At 43.8% G+C, this 18,387-nt stretch overlaps 1 protein-coding gene across 5 annotated transcripts in view; it reads left to right on the forward strand.

Annotated features, from left to right (window-relative positions):
• The first annotated feature begins 584 nt into the window (after nucleotides 1-584).
• Nucleotides 585-18,387, forward strand: part of EPB41L4B (erythrocyte membrane protein band 4.1 like 4B) — a 255,127-nt gene continuing 237,324 nt past the window's right edge. For 4 of the 5 annotated variants that reach the window (XM_038392440.2, XM_038392441.2, XM_043508596.1 and 1 more), the window contains exon 1: nucleotides 585-1,153. In XM_038392440.2, coding sequence (XP_038248368.1) covers nucleotides 878-1,153 — 276 coding nt within the window. In that variant the 5' untranslated portion in view covers nucleotides 585-877. The remainder of the gene's footprint in view (nucleotides 1,154-18,387) is intronic. The other variant, XM_038392442.2, reaches the window with a different exon arrangement.

Below are 18,387 nucleotides of genomic sequence, written 5' to 3' on the forward strand. Positions count from 1 at the left end.
CGGCCCCTGCATTTTAGCAGCTAGAAGCAGAGCTGTGCGCCCCATGGGTCCTGCGGCGTAGAAGCCCAAGCGGCAGAGTGCAGGGGCAAGGAGAGGAGGCAGGAGAGAAGGGGCAGCCCGAGCCTGGGGGCGGAGGGTAGCGAAGTAACAGCGGGGAGGAGCAAGGCTGGATCGCGGCCTAAATTACACACCGCGACCCACCTCGACTAGGTCTCCTCGTCTCCCGCCGCGGCAGGGTCGGTGTGGGGGGAACACGCGGCTCGGCCGGCCCCAGACGCCTCCCCGTGGCAGCGAGGGCCAGCAGAGGGCAGCAGGCGGCTGCCTCACCCGTGCACAGGGCAGCAAGGCGGGGGTTTCCGAGCCCGCAGGTGAAACGCGGCGCTTGGCCCTTCCTCCGCCTCCCCGGCCGGAGGTGGAGCGGGGGCAGGCCCGGCGCAGGCGCCCTCCCCGCCCTGAGCGTGTGCGCGCGCCCTGCCGGAGCGGGGAGCAGGGGGGACCCCGGCCGCTCCGCGGGGCGGCGCCGGCTCGCCAGGCAGCCGGGCGGGCGCAGCGCGGGCGGCGGCGGCGGCGGCGGGACCTTTCCCCCGGGAGCAGCCGCCGCCCCTACAGGTTGCCTCGCGCTGCGCCTCAGCGCCAGCGGCGGCAGCAGCAGCGGCTCCCCCTGGCCGCCCCGCGGCGCGGCTCCCGCCCCATCTCCCCCGCCCCCTTCCCTCGGCCGGGCGGCGCTGCACAGGGCGGAGCCGGGAGCCGGGGAGGGTTGGCCCCGGTGCCTGCCTCCCGGCGGGCGGCGCTGCTGGGTCGCTCTGGGAGGCTCCCCGGGGCTGGGCGCGGAGCTGCGGGCTCGGGGGTGTGAGCCGCCGGGTTGGGCGCCCCCAGGATGCTGCGGTTCCTGCGCAGGACCTTTGGCCGGCGGTCGATGCAGCGCTACGGACGGGGAGCCGGGCGAGGAGGCGCCTTTGGAGCTGGGGACGAGCGGGACGGGGGGCCGAGAGGAGCCGCCGCCGCGGAGGGGTTCCCCTCTTCCCCGCACCCCGGAGGAGCCGGGCACAGCGCCGGAGCCGTTGTCCACATCCCGGCGGCCGGGGACAGCAAAGTGGCGCTGCAGTGCCGGGTCCTGCTGCTGGACGGGACCGACGTCAACGTGGAGCTGCCGGTAAGTTACCGCGCTGCAGCCCCCCCGCCCGCCGGCCCCCATGACATGCCCCCGTACAGCCCCCAGCACCGCGCTGCAGCCCACCCCCAGCGTCGCCCCCCCCCGCCCGCCGGCCCCCATGCCATGCCCCCCTACAGCCCCCCGCGCCCAGCACCGCGCTGCAGCCCACCCCCAGCGTCGCCCCCCCGCCCCCAGCACCGCGCTGCTGCCCCCCTGTAACACACAGTTGCCTGCGTGCAGCCTTCTCCCTCCCCAACCCCGTGCCCCTTGTGGAGCCCCCTTGACACGCCCCTGCCCCCCAGCCTGCCTTCTATGCACCTGCTCGCCAGGTAACTGGCCTGGCGGCTCCTGTTTGCCCCTCTCCTTTCCCCGGGGGCTGCCCCTTCCGCTCGGAACAAACCACCAGTGCGTAGGGAGGAGACACCCCCCTGCTCCCCTCCCCCGCGTGAGCTGCTCCTGCCCCCCGGGACTGCCCCGATCCCTGGGCTGGGGGGGGGGCGCGGGGGCGTGCTGCACGGGCAGGGGGAGCCGCCATCTCCTCCCCCAATCCCCCGCGCAGTCGAGCTGCTACCTTGTAATGGATTCGTGCTCATGTTAGTGCCGTTTGCGCCCCCTCCCGCGAAAGTGTTGGGGGGGGGGGAGAGCCCGCGGTGCAAGGGGCCTGGGGATGGTGGAGGGGGGGGGGGAAGCTGTAGCTGCTCATGGGGATTTCTGTCTTTCCTGTTTCCCCCAGCCCCGCCAGCGGTCACTGCGCTCACAGTCCGCACCTGTAGCTCTGCAGGGGAAAGCGAAGAGCCGGGCTTGTTTCTGGGGTCCCGCCGCTGGACCAGGTCCCTTTGGCCTAGCGCGGGCGGCGTGTTGTGCTTGCGGGGCGGGGGTCGCAGTTAATGCTCGCCGTGCAGCGCTATGGGGGGGGGGGAGAGCGAGTAACCTTCTCTTTCCCCCCCCCCCTTGCATTTCCTGGCAGGCGTTAAGCCTGGCTGTCTAAAGTGCAGGAACGGCTCCGTATTAGGCCTGATAATGTCACGCACCCAGGTGCACGCTGACGTTTCCGACTGAAGTTGCAGGATTGCTGTGTCAGGCTGTGCCAACGTTGTACCTTGTGGCTGAAGCGTAATTCTCTCCTTGTCCCGCACAGGCATCTCTCTTGCACCGGGGGGGGGGGGGTGTCGGGGGTGCTTTTCTCGGCGGTGAATACACAAGGGCAGTAGCCGCCTAGGTAACTCTACAAGGGTCCTCGGGTTCTTGTACAGACAAGTCTCTCTTCCCGGGGCTTTACCCAGCTACGCGCTGCATTCGCCGCACCTCACTCAAACGCGCTGCTGAGAGATCCACTGGGATCTGCTGCCTTGACTTTAACGGAGTTCAACTGAAAATTGAATTCTTGATAGCCCATAGTTGGGTTGGTTTGAGCTGCTACTGCTCACCCAACTCTGGGAGTTAAGTACTGTGGTATTAGATTTGCATGTCTTATAATACATTTTGCAAGTTCTGGCTTTCTCTTTTTCTGGTTGTTTTTGGGCTATTCCCCCCCCCCCTTTTTTTAAAAAAAAATTACAAACTTTGAAACTTGTTCCTGGCTTCTTCTTATGCCATCGGGGAGGTTTATTTCAATTTAACTATATTTGTACATGGTATGGCTTCAGGGGTTGTTTTAAAATCACAGTAATATTGAAAGTATTTAATGGCTTGTAAGAGTTTAGACTAAAGATTTAAGACTTCCATATGAATTTTTGGAAGATCTGTAAGAAGTACATACTGCAGAGGTCTGGATATTCTTCTCTTTCTCCCACCCACTTTGTGCAATTGATGTTCAGAGTTTGCAATTCTTTTGTTGAATAGTCAACTTTAGTACCAAAACAAGAAGAAATATTCCCTTTCCAATATATTTGGTGCTCTATGAACTAAGGTAAAAAACTATATTCACATAATTTTAACAGTATCAAAATTACTTTTTAATTACAAGGTGTTTAATTTCAACAGTATGGAAAAAAAACAACCTTGTTCCAGAATATTTATTTTTCATTGTAAGCCTTTGACTGTTTTGTGTGCACCCACTTATGCTGTGTGCACACTTAACCAATTTGGCACCATGATGTTCTCAGCTCAAGAGAAAATAGCAGTGTTGAAGGTCAGGTTTGGAGTGTGTAGGTAGAGACATCTGGGGAAGCTTGCAGAGCATCTACCTCACTTAAGATAATGTTATTAATTCCTCTCTTCCTTTCAAACTAATCATTTTTGAAGACAGTTGTAATCTTGGTATCTCTTAGAGGAAGGAGCTAATAATGTTCTGGGTCTGAATCACAGTTTATTATAGTGCTAATTTTACTGCTGAGCAAAAATGTTTTCTAAGGAAGAATTTTAATAAGTAATCGGGATAAAATCAATATATTAAGGATATACTTACAGAAGTTAATGTAGTTAAGATCAATAAATATTCAATGCTATACTCTATTTGAACTAACATATTTGAACTAACTAACATATATTGCCTGCTTATTGTTAAAGATCACATTTATTCAGACAACATAGTGTTAAAACGTGACTGAACTGAAACCAGATCAATTGCATCTAATCAGTAATTCTTCTGTGTCTTCTGAGTGGAATGTAATAATGGCACGCTCCTTGCTTCTTTACTATTGAAAATAAAAGGAAATCTTATTCTCTCAATTTAAATAGTTGTGTGGTCCAATAAAGAATGAAAAGCACACAGGCTAATATTGTAATGCTCAAACTAATTAAACATAACTGTTTGTAAACAATGGGTTAAAGTATGTCATGGTTATTGTGTGTTTGTCCTCAGATGGCGTATGGGACTTTTGACAACTCTCCCGTTTGCTCAACAGGTTGTGGTGGAGGACTCTATGGGAGCTCACAATGACTGTTAGCATTTTATCTAACTCAGCAGAAGATTATTTTAGCTCGTATCTTTACCTGTTCCACACTTTTTCTCTCTTTCATAAAACACCCAAATTGATGATTAAAAAAATTATGAAAGAGGCATTGCTCCAGTCCATGCATATTGGTAACAGGTACTGCACTGCAGTTTTCTCAGTCTTGCACATACCGTGCCCCAGTCCTGCAGACAAACTGCTTGCATGTGCATAACTTTATGCAAGTGTCTACAGGACTGGGGCCTGAAACGGCATAGTGGATTAAAGGATTTTTGGGGGGTAATGTTTACAACTTTTAAAAAGACTGATTGGTTCCCTCATTTGTCTGAAGGCAGGAAATATGTGTTGTAGGGGAAAATATAAAATTCTAATTTTATAGCCTGTCTTGTTAACCTTTAACCCCTAAAATTCCTCCTTTAGTACAAGTTAGATTCCCTTAAACATGCACCTTGTCAGATTCTACTTTCAGTGATGCTTTAAGTTTTCTATTGTGCTGACCAGCTGTCTAAAATAGACAACTGTGTGGGTGTTTGGTAAGGTTGACTTCAGTAATGTTCTGAGGTAAATATTACGATTTTGGCATAACACTTAAATTGAGAATCTTATTGTCTACACTTTTGTCCAAGTCCTGCTAACTTTTCACTTTCTGTAATCGCCACCTCTGTGGTCTCCACTTGTTCTTTCCTCACTTTTTTTTCTTTCAATCTGTACAAAATATTGTCACCAAAGCCATCTTTCTTGTGTACCTGATCATATCTATCTCTTCTTATCCATTTCTGCCTTTAACATTTGCCCTCTGTTCTCCTTTTCTTCTGTGAACAACCAAAGGTGCTGCTACTTTCAAATTATTCCATAACTTATATTCTCTCTCTCTCTCTCTCTCCCTCCCGCTCTTTCATGTATATATCCCCTTTCACTCTCTTTAATCTGCTCAAACTTTCTTCATTACTGCTCTCTTTGCTTTCTCCTGGACTTTGCACTACCTTCAGCTAAACAAAGTAAAAAAAATATTGTTTTGAGTGTTTCAGCCAATTCCTTTATTAAACTTTTTATGTAATATTTTGAGGAGTACTTGCTGATACATGCTTTCCCTTTGCTTTTAAATCTTTAAGACAAAAATGTGTACCTTGAAAGCATTCGTTCTAAACAGAATAATGCACTAGCTAGCTTCTTAAACCCACAACTCCTCAGGGCCCTGTATTGCATCTTAGAGATGCTGTTAAGCTTACATATGTTGTGAAGAAGTGAGTGGTAGTTTACCAGATCTGTTGCTGTGGGGTGATTGCCCACGGGAAAGAGTGTAAAATAGTGTCATTAGTTCCTGTTGACCAGATATATGTGCACATCCGAAATCTAGAATGTCTGATATGAATTGATGTGGGAGAAGGAAAGGAGAGTATCAGAACAGCCTTTTCCTGCTCTTGCTGTATATTATTAAGCTTCAAGAGCATATTTAGCATTTTTTGTGTTGTCATATTGGTACAGGAGGCTATTATTTGTTTGGTCTTTGCCTTGCAACTCAGCTGTTGGTGGGGTAGAAGGTTATTTGCTCACTGCTATCAAAATAATAATTTCTTCTTCTCAGAGGGTTGCTTCAGAATTCTTATGACTTAACAAAAGAAAAGTAGCTGCAGGTGATGCCATACCTTTTTACATACAAGCGTAAAGATGGAGAATAGAAAAAACAAAATATGTTGATGTTGCTCTGGTAGTCTGATCCACAAGTGGAAATGAAGACTTTTAAGGCCTGGCTTTTAAAGCTGAGTATCCAGAGATTGTGTTGATTTTAGTCAAAGTTGTGGATGCTCTGAACTTCTAAAAATCAGACCTACATTTTTAATCTGGTGCATTTTCATCATAAGACTTTTTGTGAGATGGCTACTTCTGTGCTATAAAGCTCTAGCTGTCAGTTCAGGGTAGTCTGTCATAAACATTCCTTCACTAGCAATCGCCTTGCTGTAATAAAGAAATCTCTTAGATACTCAAGAATATAATTACAGAGAAGGTGTGTGGTGTGTTATAAAATATTATGTTTAGTGATCAAATAAATGGAAAAGACAAATAATACTTTAAATGAATAGCTTTTGTTTTATTCTGCGCCTTCGTTTTTGGTACTTGGTATTTTACTTTGGTATTTTAATGACTGTTTCAGCTACTATAGCAACATTTAGAATACGGTTAACAAAAATTCCTTACTACTTTTAGTCATTCGTGTTTATGGTACCATATCCCTTTCTTGGCTGAATAATGTAATCATAGCTATGCTAGTGTAACTGTGTAACAATAGTGTAAACTGTATTGTTTACATCAAATGCAAATGTAAAATAACATTTTGGTGTTTTAAGAAACTCTTTGCTATTGCTGTCCTCTCTTTGGTTTATTATTTGCCAAGCAACTGACTTGATACAATTTGTAAATAGCACTAGGGAAGAAAGGGAGTCAAAATAACACTTTTAATTCCTCCTACCTCTTTTACATTATTTTCTGAGCAGAACTTTTGTAAAAATAAACTCCTTCATTTGAGAAAAATGTGTAGTGAAACCTACTAATATACAGTAGGACCCTTTGATTCAAGTTTGTCTCTGAGCTGAATAATTTTGTATTATTATTTTTAGGACCACATTACTATATTATTAAATAACACCTCTCTTATAAAGTAACAAGTGGAGAATTAATAAATAAATATGAATCAATAATAAACCCAATTTAAACTTATCATTCACAAAAATTACAGTTTCTCTCGTTATAGACATTGCTTTTTGACAACCTGATAAAAATGAAATGCAAGAAATATTAATGGAACACTAGGCTTGCATAGTTATCTATTCAAATGGGAGTATGTTTAAAGTCAGTCATGCTACTGTAACTCTGCCCTCTTGAGTATATTCATGACAATAGTCTTTAATTACATTATTGTATTTTTCTACAACCTTGGTTACACCTGTAGCACTTTGTATTACTCTGTACTGCTATTTACAACAGAGTATATGAACACCATCAATTGTAAAAAGTGCACATTAAAATATATAATACTTTAAATATATTACAGCAGCAGTATAGTAAAACACTTATAGTGAGTGGTATTTTATTTTGGCTTATCTTTAATAACATCAACTCTTTCAATAACTACATAATGATTAATTGTTCTTTTTTTGTTTAGTTGTACAAGTCTTGCTGTTTGCTAGGTGCTTTACAGCTTGAGATGATGAGAGGGACTCTGCCACAAAGAGTTGACAGTTGAACTAGAGAACTTACCAATTGATGTGGGAGGGAAGGGGAATAATTAGAATAATGTGCTTGAAAGATGAAGGTAAGTGCATGTTATCTTTGGTTCTATGATTGAGGGTGTAGATATTTGGAGGGAGGTGGAAAATGGAGACTTGTTTGTGCACTTTGTAAACAATAGGTTAAAATGCAGTTCTGCTCTGAAAAGTAACTGTAAAATGGAATTCTTTCCATGTTTGTTTTGTCTGATTCTATGTAACATTTGCTCACTTGACAGAAACATATTGTTTTATTAACAAGCCTGCAAACGCAACCTTTAAGTTACCAGCAATACTTGTGCAACTCTGTTGAAGACACAGCTTCCTTATGAGTGATGAGAAGGAAGTTTACAGGGCTGGCAGTTAGAAAACACATCATTTTACTTGTAAATTGAGCACATTTGATATGGAAATAATTTCTTTTAGACAAACATGGAACCATCTCATGCCATTTCTGCAGTCACTCTTCAGACCAGATTGCTGAATACGCCATTAGTGTTCAGCCTCCGGCTCTGATGCTCTTAAGTGCATCCTTTGATGGGGTCTCTGTTAAGAAGAAAATTTGTTTGAGTCTAAATTGAAAATGTCTCCCCAGTAGCTCTGCCCTCCATCCCTGGGGGATGGGAAATGAAGAGCAAAGTAACATCTGAGCTGCCGCTCCTTTAAGAGGAGGGGAGCAGGCATTGAGAGAGCACGAGCAAGAGAGAGCAGGGAGCTAGAGCCATGTAGCCTTCATGTGAAGGGGAGAAGGAGAACCCACAGTGCAGCAAGAGGAGTTGGGAAAATAGAGAAAGGAGGCAGAAAGAGGTTCCACAAAAATAGGTAGGGGGTGGCAGAACTTGACTTGCGGGTGAGGGTGTGCCCAACTAATTGACTTTGATTAAGGAGAGATAACAACTGGTTTTGGGGAGTAGGTTGGTCAGGAGAACAGGAGTAGAAAGGATAGTTTTGAGGAAGTGATGGCCATTGAGGGGCATAAGGGGAGGGAGGGTGAAATTTGAGGGCAAGGAAGATGTTCCTGAAAATACATGGACAGTGTGGAGGGAGAGGTGGTTGGTTGCGGAGAGGCAAGTCTTTGGGGATTCTGGGAAGGAAACATCTCTTTCTTTCTGGGGATGAGGAGGGTAGTATAGGGAAGAAGGCATATAGGTATATTTCTAGAGGATGGGGTGCTAAAAGTAGGACTTGAAAAAGGATGCGATTCTTTGCTTCCCTCTCCAAGCCCAGCTGCTGCTCTGGAATAAAAAAACAAACAAACCAGCTTTGAACTTAAAGTTTTTGGTGCTGCATTTTAGGCTCCCAGTTCAGTTGAAGAACTTACAAAGTTTTGTGTTGTGGATGGAGAAGGCAGATTTTGCAGAAATATTTTTATAGAAAGAAATAGCAGTGTCTGTGTGGGTGAAGAATTGGGGAGAGGGTTAAGAGTGGCGACAGAGGCATCCAAAAAATAACACCATAATTGGAAGCTGGGGGGTGGGATAGGGAAGGGAGTATGCTAGAAATGGCTGAGAAATAAAGAAGGTTTCCAAGAAAGTTTGGAGAGTTCAATTTTAACCCTTTTCTGTTTAAGTTGGCAGCAGGCAATCGAGGAAGAAATGAGAGTCTGAGAAAAGTGGAGAAAAAATTGGGATTGGAGAGAGAAATATGGGATTCATTAACACAAAGATGGTGATAGAAGGCAAGAGAATGTATGAGGTCACTCCAGGTAGTCTGTAGAGGGAGAAGACCAGGGAGGAGTCCTGAGAGACAGTGACAGAGCAGAAGGCGGGAGGGGAGGGGAAGAAGAAGAGGATACATTGATGGATCAGTCAGAGAGAAAAGAGTGCCATGAGAACATGGCATCTCTGAAGCGTAGGCAGGAGAATAGGTGGTATTTTACAGTGTTATAGGTGACAGAAAGGTGAAGAAGTTGTGTGGGCAGGGAAAAGCAATTTCTGTTCAGTGAAAAGGGCAAAAGCCAAAGTCAATGGGAGCTATCTTCTCCCGTGACAGCAGGAGGAGCAGGAAAGGGAAGGAGAGAGCTGAGGAAGCAGATGACGAAGGCAATGGGATCATAGGTGGAGTTTCATAATTTGGGGAAATGCTGGCTTGTTTGAAGTTAAAGAGGAAGTAGCTGGCAGGCCTCTCTTGAATGAAAGAAGTACGGGATAAACATGGAAGCAAGGGGTGGGTCATGCATATGTGAGACTGAGGGTAGAGGTGAAGGGTTTGGTCCAGCAGAGTAAAAGAGACTTTTGAACTAAAATGGATGAAGGAGACAAGGATGCAGGGAGGAGGATGGGGATTTCTTTAGGACTTGCATTTCTGCCTGCCTTCTCCACCTTTTCTTTCCTACCCACACACCCTGAAGCTGTGCTGCTGGCAACCCTTTGCAGTGGTGGTCATATGGAGGCTCCAGTTTGCTCCCTGTAATTTTATTTTCAGAGACTCTTTCCCTCCATGTTTGTCCCCCTCCCCAGTGCTAACATCCTATTTCCCTTTCTTGCTTCACAACATGGCCATGGCACTTTGACCTACTCTGGTTAACAATGGCTTCTGTCTTGAGTGGCTGTCTCCTGCCCACCTCCCCCAGTGAGTCAACTGATTTCCCCCAACCCTCCCCCACATTGTATTTTTTCATTTACATCCTACAAGTGGAGGTTTGCCGCTCTAAGGGGCATTTAGGTTACTCATGGGTTAGGGAATTGGACGAGGTCTGCCACTTGAACTATCAGGAGCATCAGAGGATGGCCAGTTCTACTGTCTCTACCCAGACTTATCAGTATTTTCTTAGAAGAGGGGGCAGATGAGACCCCTGCAAGGTTCTTGCCATTTTACAGTCCGAGGCAACTGTCAGAACCACAGGAAATATATCTGTCTACTTCCTCCGCAGGCCCTTCCCAAAGGCAAAAGAATCCCTTCATTTGCATACAAAGCCCTGATGTGGATTTTCATGGCTGTGGGATGGGAAGCAGGAATCCTAAACCCCAGCAGATCCACAGGGGGTTCCACTGATGTGATGCCAGCCCCTTGGTTCTACCACTTGGATTAAAATGTTCAGTCTTCATTATTCCAGCAGATGCGGATTCCACAGACAACAGCTCGTTTCGTGTATTAATATGGATTGAGCACACGTTGATGAAACACCAGATCTATGTGACCAATCAATGAAATAAATAATTCCTGGGCTTTATCACTTTTATTTTAAAAAACACAGTTTTCATTGATTGATTACTTCATTAGCAATTACTAAGAGAACTATGTGAATGACATATTGAGGCACATGGGACAAAAAATGCACACAATTCAACTAGTGGATCCCACCCTGAGATAAAAAGTAAACATAATGCATGACATTACTAGCCTGCTCCAGGAGAACTATGAAGCCTGCAGTTTGACTAATTATGTGCACTGGTATTGCATTGCCTTGTTTGTGTTAGTGTTTGTCACCCCCTTAAGAAACAGAGTTTTTGTTGGAATACTTGGAATACACTAACAAATGTTGTTGTTTATATATAAAAATACTATTAGGGAAAATATATCTGTTTATATACGCTTGTTCATGGTGGTGGTCTACAAAAAAAACGAACGATACAGTGCTAAAGTCCCTGTATTGAAGAGCTTGCAGTCAGATAAATATTGTACGCAGGTCAAGAACTCAAAAAGGCATAAGGACATATATTAGGGGATCACAACAGTCAATTTAAACTATATTTCTTGGAAGACTGAAAAATCCATGGAACTAAACAATACAATAATGTTACCTTTTAAAAGATGTTCTAGTGTAACTTGTCACAGGACAAACTGGATTTCAAATACGGCTGTGTGAAAAGAAAATGTTTTTTCACAGTGTCTCTTTGTAATCATTTCTAATTAGCCACATACTGTTCCCAAGTTGCTTATTTGTATTAAACGTGGACTCAGGAGGAATTAGCAACTTATCAGGCTTGGTTGGAAAATACCCATTTGTTTTGCTACACCACGGTAGCACTATACGTGTAGACATATGCTAAGTGAGGAAGCCACTTCTCATTTGCAGCCTCAAGTCTGATGTGATTCTAATTGTACTAATTTCACTAAGTGTAGGCTGGCAGCTTGTCTGGCACCTAGTAAATAATTTTAAATTAATTTGGCCAGAATAGAATTTTTTGGTTGTCTCGTGCTGCAGGGCATGTCTCATTTTGAGGTTGTCCATCAATATTTTTCATCAACTATCATTAGTTTGAGTAGCAGCCATGTTAGTCTGTATTCGCAAAAAGAAAAGGACTTGTGGCACCTTAGACACTAACAAATTTATTTGAGCGTAAGCTCACGAAAGCTTATGCTTAAATAAATTTGTTAGTCTCTAAGGTGCCACAAGTACTCCTTTTCTTTTTATCATTCGTTTTGTAAATGTTGTAATTTTACCTTTTCTACTGTGATGTCAAATAAGAAAAAATCTTAATTTCCCAAAGTCTGTCTGTTTGTTTTTGTAAGTAAACATTTTTCACGTCTGTAAGCAGAGAGTAATTTATCAACACTGAACGTAACAAATCTTTTTCTTTGGGGCAGATCATCTCTACAAGAAAATAAACAAAAAACAACTATATTTTTCCTTATTTACTAGTAATTACTTGGAATCATGTGCTATAACATGAAAATGAGACCTTGCACTTTCCAGATGAAAGATTTCTTATATGATAAGTGGAATCGAAAACACGAGTACTTTATGTAATAGTAATACTGCAGCAAAGGTCTCTTCAGTAGAATGCAAATCATTAGTATGTAAGTTTTGCATTCAACCTACTTACTGTGTAAAAGTTTTTCCTCAATAATGGACCTTGCTTGTAGACACTGAGTGAGGAATGATTCTATTCTCTTTTAAATTAGGCAAATAACTGATAGATGTGTGTTTCCTCTTAACCATGGGTTCATAACCCCAGAACAGGCAGCACTCCATAATGCAAAGTGGGCAATATCCAAACAACTCCTAGTTGAACAGGTATTTGTTGCTTCCATTCTGTTTGCGTGAATGATGGAAGTCCTGTAGTTCTGGGGAGGAGTTGGTATAATAAAGGACGGATTTAGTTTCAGGTTTGTCTCATAGAATCTATCCTCTCAAGCTTTCTTCTCCCTTTACTTATCCCCCTCTCCCTGCCCCAAAAACCCACCTTTAAAATATAGCAGTTTTTTGAGAAATACACTTTTTGGAAGGCATTCCTTGCTATTGGATATAGCTACTATTCTGATGGTGTTGATGATGATTTGGTTCAATAGCTAAAAGTCAAATCCCGACCTGAAAAGATAGGTGTTTTACTATATTTCTCTTACTTTTTCTACTATCCCGCATCTCCTTTTTTTGCCTTTCTGTGTCTTGCTGGCCTACACTTACTGTTGCCACCTCCTTGTAGGGAGGAAGGTTCTGGTGTTCCCTCAGACTGTGATGGGTCCTCCACTCTGCCCAGTGCTCTGCCAAGTCTAGCCCTCAGCTTCGCTCCTAGCTGCAAGGTGGCTTTACATAGGCATGAGCGTTGCATTTTTGCAATGAATTCTGAGCTCAACTCCTAGTAGAGCTTTGGAGTTCTGTTCCTAACTCTCGTTGACTTGCTGTATGACTGGGCTAGTCCTTTATTCTGTTTTTTTTCTTTGTCCTTTATAATATGGGCCCAAAACTTTAAAGGTGTTGGGAATTAGTGTCTGTAAAGTGATCTGAGTTCCTAACATGAAAGATGATCTATAAGTTCTCAAAGTGTTGCTTCTGTTTATTGTTGTGTACTGTGCCTTTCTTAATACGTCTTATGTCAAATGCCTGACTAGTGAAGAAAAGAGGCTAATTTGGGCCCTTATGAGTGACAAAACCATTGTTTCCATAACTGCATTCTTCATGAGAGTCGTTATTTTAGTCTAGAGATGATAAAAAAAGAAGAGGACAGATTGTCATCTGACTCCTACTCATATACAACTGATGAAGAGAAATGGATTGATGTGGCTGATTATGATGAACCATAGTTTGGAAGTTACTGCTGATGTTCATGAGAGGTAACTGATAATATAGGCAGAGGCAGTGCAAGCGGTCTCACAGCATCTTCAAAGTGGCATGGCCCTGAGCTATGAGGAAGCAGAAATCATTTTTTGTGGAGGGAATGGGACACCTCCATGTCCCTGACCTCTTTGAGACTTTCGGTTAGCACAGATATTAATTTGGTAGGCTGTTCTTTTATGTGGATCCCAGTCCACTAGGAGCTGGACCGAGATCAGCAGTTCATTTAATATAAGTAGGGCCCTACCAAGTTCACAGCCATGAAAAATGTGTCATGGACCATGAAATCTGGCTTTCTGTGTGCTTTTACCCTATAGTATAGATATAGATATAGTATAGTATAGAATAGATTTCATGGGGGAGACCAACAATTCTCAAATTGGGGGGCCTGACCCAAAAGAGAGTTGCGGGGGGGGTCACAGGATTATTTTGGGGGTGGTCATGATATTGACACCCTTATGTCTGCGCTGCCTTCAGAGCTGGGTGGCCAGCAGTGCCCTGCCAGCAGAAGTAAGGGTGGGAATACCATACCACGCTATACTTACTTCTGCGCTGCTGCCTTCAGAGTGGCGACGGCTGACTGAGGGCCCAGCTCTGCAGGCATTAGTGCAGAAGTAAGGGTGGCAATACCATACCATACCATTCTTAATTCTGTGCTGCTGCTGGTGTTGTCTCTGCCTTCAGAACTGGGATCCCGGCCAGCAGCCTCCGCTCTCCAGCTGCCAAGCTCTGAAGGCAGCACCACCGTCAGCAGCAGCACAGAAGTAAAGGTAGCAGTACCGCAACACCCTTCTTCCCCCCACCCCCCCCACCCCCCAATAACCTCACAACGCCTCCCCCCACAACTCCTTTTTGGGTCAGTACCCCTACCCCTACTGTGATATTTCAAATTTAAATAGGTGAAATTATAAAATTTATGATTTTTTAAAATCCTATGACCGTGAAATTGACCAAAATGGACCGTGAATTTTGTGCAGCCCTACATATAAGCCATTCAACTGCTGTTGAGTGCTTGTTGGTCACTACTGACCTGTTCCAGATTCAGTCTAGCTACTGAAGTCTTGTCTACACCACAGAGTTTGTGTGGTATACTTACCTGCCCCTGTTCCCCCCAATTACCATAATATTTGAATGCTTCACAATCTTGCTTGTATTTAGTCTCTCAATTTCTCTGCAAAGTAGGGAATAACGGTGTTAAAAAATCTAGAAACTGCTGGAACTTATACACTAATGCTCCTATATGTTTATTTGAACTGGTATTAGCACTGGTGGGGTGCTTTTTTTTCCCCATTGAACTCCCAAGTACTGTATAGACACAGCCTTAGTGGTAAGACTCCATGTCCCAATGTCAGACCCTTGATAAACTGATGTAGTTTGAGAGACCAATATGTAAGAAAATTACTGCTCTGCATAATATACACTTTTTAGCATTTTATGATGTTTTGGAGCATTCCCGAACTTGGATATGAGAAACAAATCATCAAGTTATTTATCTCCACCTACATCTTCCTTGCCTTTTTCTTGGACTCCCCAGATTTGTCTGCTTTATTAGGAGGTAGTTTTTTGATGTACTTAAAATTTTCTTTGTGATACATAGAGCTTTATAAATCTGAGGCTATTGTTAAGCTTATGTTTTTTGTTGCTTGTTCATTACTTGGTATTAAAAAGCTTTTATTTAAAAGGGTAGAATGGGAAAAAACATTACTATGTTGGCACAAGTGTTGTCCAAGTATTTTGCAACATAAAATAGGCTGTAGTTAATGGGAAAAAAATAAAATTTTCAGTGCTTTTAAATAGAAATAATACAATTTGACTGCTATAATTATAAAAATTTGTGAGCAGCTGTTTTGATTATCTTATGATCTGTATAGTTTTATTGAGGGATGCAGGGCACAAAGCACATTTTAAGGTTTATTTGCCTTGTGCGTATGAGGAGAAAGAATACTTAATAAAGCATTTAATTATTTGAATAATAATTGTTTGCTGATCCTTCTTTCTTTAGTTTAAGGATATGATTGTGACAAGGAAGGGGAACTTTGTTTGTTTTACTTTAGCTAGGTGGTAATGTTCTGACATTCTAAAAATGAAATTTCTCTTTGTAGCAGAAGGAGAAATGTGTTTGGTATTGTGACTGACTGTTAGTACAAAAACCACAAAATCAATTAGCAGCACTTCTATGTGTGTGATATGACCTGAGAAATTGAGAAAATAAATAGGAAGACAATGTTTCACAAAGGAGAAAATATGAATGAGAAACTCACCACACTAAACAGGTATTTTCTGTGTAATGTACTGACAGTATCTTACTATTTCTGCAAGTGCAGAATTTTTTTCTATAAACCCTATACTTCCTATGAACTCTCGAATAAATGTACATTTTAAGTCTTTTTTTTAATTTGGTCAGACTCTTGAGCATTGAGCAATGTAGGCAATGTCTAGTGGTGTATACAGAAGACTAAAAGAGGAATTTGTTAGTTTAATTCCCTACTCTGACTCCTTCTGTGAGCCAGCCCAAGTCACAAGCTTTCTGCCTCACTTCCCAGTCTGTAAAATGGGATAATAGCTTGCCTGTCTCACAGTGAGTTTCAAGGATTAATCAGTTAAGTCTGTAGAGTGTTACGATGAAACTTATTATTTGCTGCTACTTATTATGTGATACAGTGTACTGGCTGAGAAACTGAAGCAGCAGCTCTTGAAGTCTTGCACAATGCCACACTTTGGAAAATGGCATGTCTATCCCTGTGTAAAAGGTACAGAATTGTTTAGGACAGCAAAATTTCAAGCATTGGACTTCTCAGGCTGTGTCCACACTTAAAACGCTGTAGCGGGACAGCTACAGCAGCACTTCAGTGAAGATGCTCACTACAATGATGAGAGGTTCTCCCTCGTTGTAGTTAATCCACCTCTGTGAAAGGTGGTAGTTAGGTCAACAGAAGAATCCTTCCATCAACTTAATGCTGTTTACGGTGGGGGTTAGTTTGGCATGCATATATGACTCAGGGCTGTGGACTTTTCACACCCCTGAGAAGCTTTGTAGATGTTAGTTTTCAGAGTAGCAGCCGTGTCAGTCTGTATTCGCAAAAAGAAAAGGAGTACTTGTGGCACCTTAGAGACTAACAAATTTATTAGAGCATAAGCTTTCGTGAGCTACAGCTCACTTCATCGGATGCATTTGGTGGAAAATACAGAGGGGAGATTGATATATACACACACAGAGAACATGAAACAATGGGTTTATCATACACGCTGTAAGGAGAGTGATCACTTAAGATAAGCCATCACCAGCAGCGGTGTTGGGGGGGGGGGGGGGAAGGAGGAAAACCTTTCATGGTGGCAAGCAAGGTAGGCTATTTCCAGCAGTTAACAAGAATATCTGAGGAACAGTGGGGGGTTGGGTGGGGGGGAGAAATAACATGGGGAAATAGTTTTACTTTATGTAATGACTCATCCACTCCCAGTCTCTATTCAAGCCTAAGTTAATTGTATCCAGTTTGCAAATTAATTCCAATTCAGTAGTCTCTCGTTGGAGTCCGTTTTTTGACAGATTGAGAGAGCCAGAAGAGTACCCAGAAGTCGTCTACTACAGGACAGGCCCAACAAAGAAAAGAACAGAACGCCACTAGCCATCAACTTCAGCCCCCAACTAAAACCTCTCCAACGCATGATCAAGGATCTACAACCTATCCTGAAGGACGACCCATCACTCTCACAGATCTTGGGAGACAGGCCAGTCCTTGCTTACAGACAGCCCCCCAATCTGAAGCAAATACTCACCAGCAACCACACACCACACAACAGAACCACTAACCCAGGAATCTATCCTTGCAACAAAGCCAACTCTGTCCACATATTTTTCAGGGGACACCATCATAGGGCCTAATCACATCAGCCACACTATCAGAGGCTCGTTCACCTGCGCATCTACCAATGTGATATATGCCATGATATGCCAGCAATGCCCCTCTGCCATGTACATTGGTCAAACTGGACAGTCTCTACATAAAAGAATGAATGGACACAAATCAGACGTCAAGAATTAGAACATTCAAAAACCAGTCGGAGAACACTTCAATCTCTCTGGTCACTCGATTACAGACCTGAGTGGCTATCCTTCAACAAAAAAGCTTCAAAAACAGACTCCAACGAGAGACTGCTGAATTGGAATTAATTTGCAAATTGGATACAATTAACTTAGGCTTGAATAGAGACTGGGAGTGGATGAGTCATTACACAAAGTAAAACGATTTGCCCATGTTATTTCTCCCACCCCCCACTGTTCCTCAGATATTCTTGTTAACTGCTGGAAATAGCCTACCTTGTTTGTCACCATGAAAGGTTTTCCTTCTTTACCGACCCTGCTGCTGGTGATGGCTTATCTTAAGTGATCACTCTCCTTACAGTGTGTATGATAAACCCATTGTTTCATGTTCTCTGTGTGTATATCAATCTCCCCTCTGTATTTTCCACCAAATGAATCTGATGAAGTGAGCTGTAGCTCACGAAAGCTTATGCTCTAATAAATGTGTTAGTCTCTAAGGTGCCACAAGTACTTGTTTTCAGTTTTCAGAGTAGATCAGCAGTTTCCTTAGTGTTGCATGAGCCTGTTCAATGGCTTCAGAAAAGCAACTAGCTAAGGCCTGGTGTACACTAAGAATTGACACTAGCTATATCTCTCAGGGATGTGAAAAATCCAACTCCCGAGAGATGTAGCTATGGCAACCCACCTCCCAGTGTAGACTGCAATAGGTTGACAGAAGACTTCTTCCATTGACCTAGCTACTACCTCTTGGGGAGGTGGATTACAGGAGGACATGATTAAACTGGTTGTACTGGAGCACCTGTATGAACATTGTCCATCTGACCTGAGGATATGGTTGGTGGACAAAAAGCCAGAGGACCTGCAGGGCAGCTGGCTGACGAGTTTTGTGGACAGCTAGTCAGGGGGTGGAACAGAGGAGTCCCAAAAGAATAAGCCTACCATGGTGCAGAGAGAGAGTCACCCTGGAACCCCCCCCCCCCAAAAGGGGGAATGTGGAGAACCTCCTCTCCAGGGCAACAACCAGCACCAGGACCAACCGA

This window comes from Dermochelys coriacea, chromosome 2, assembly GCF_009764565.3.
Source record: "Dermochelys coriacea isolate rDerCor1 chromosome 2, rDerCor1.pri.v4, whole genome shotgun sequence".
Lineage (NCBI taxonomy): Eukaryota > Metazoa > Chordata > Testudines > Dermochelyidae > Dermochelys > Dermochelys coriacea.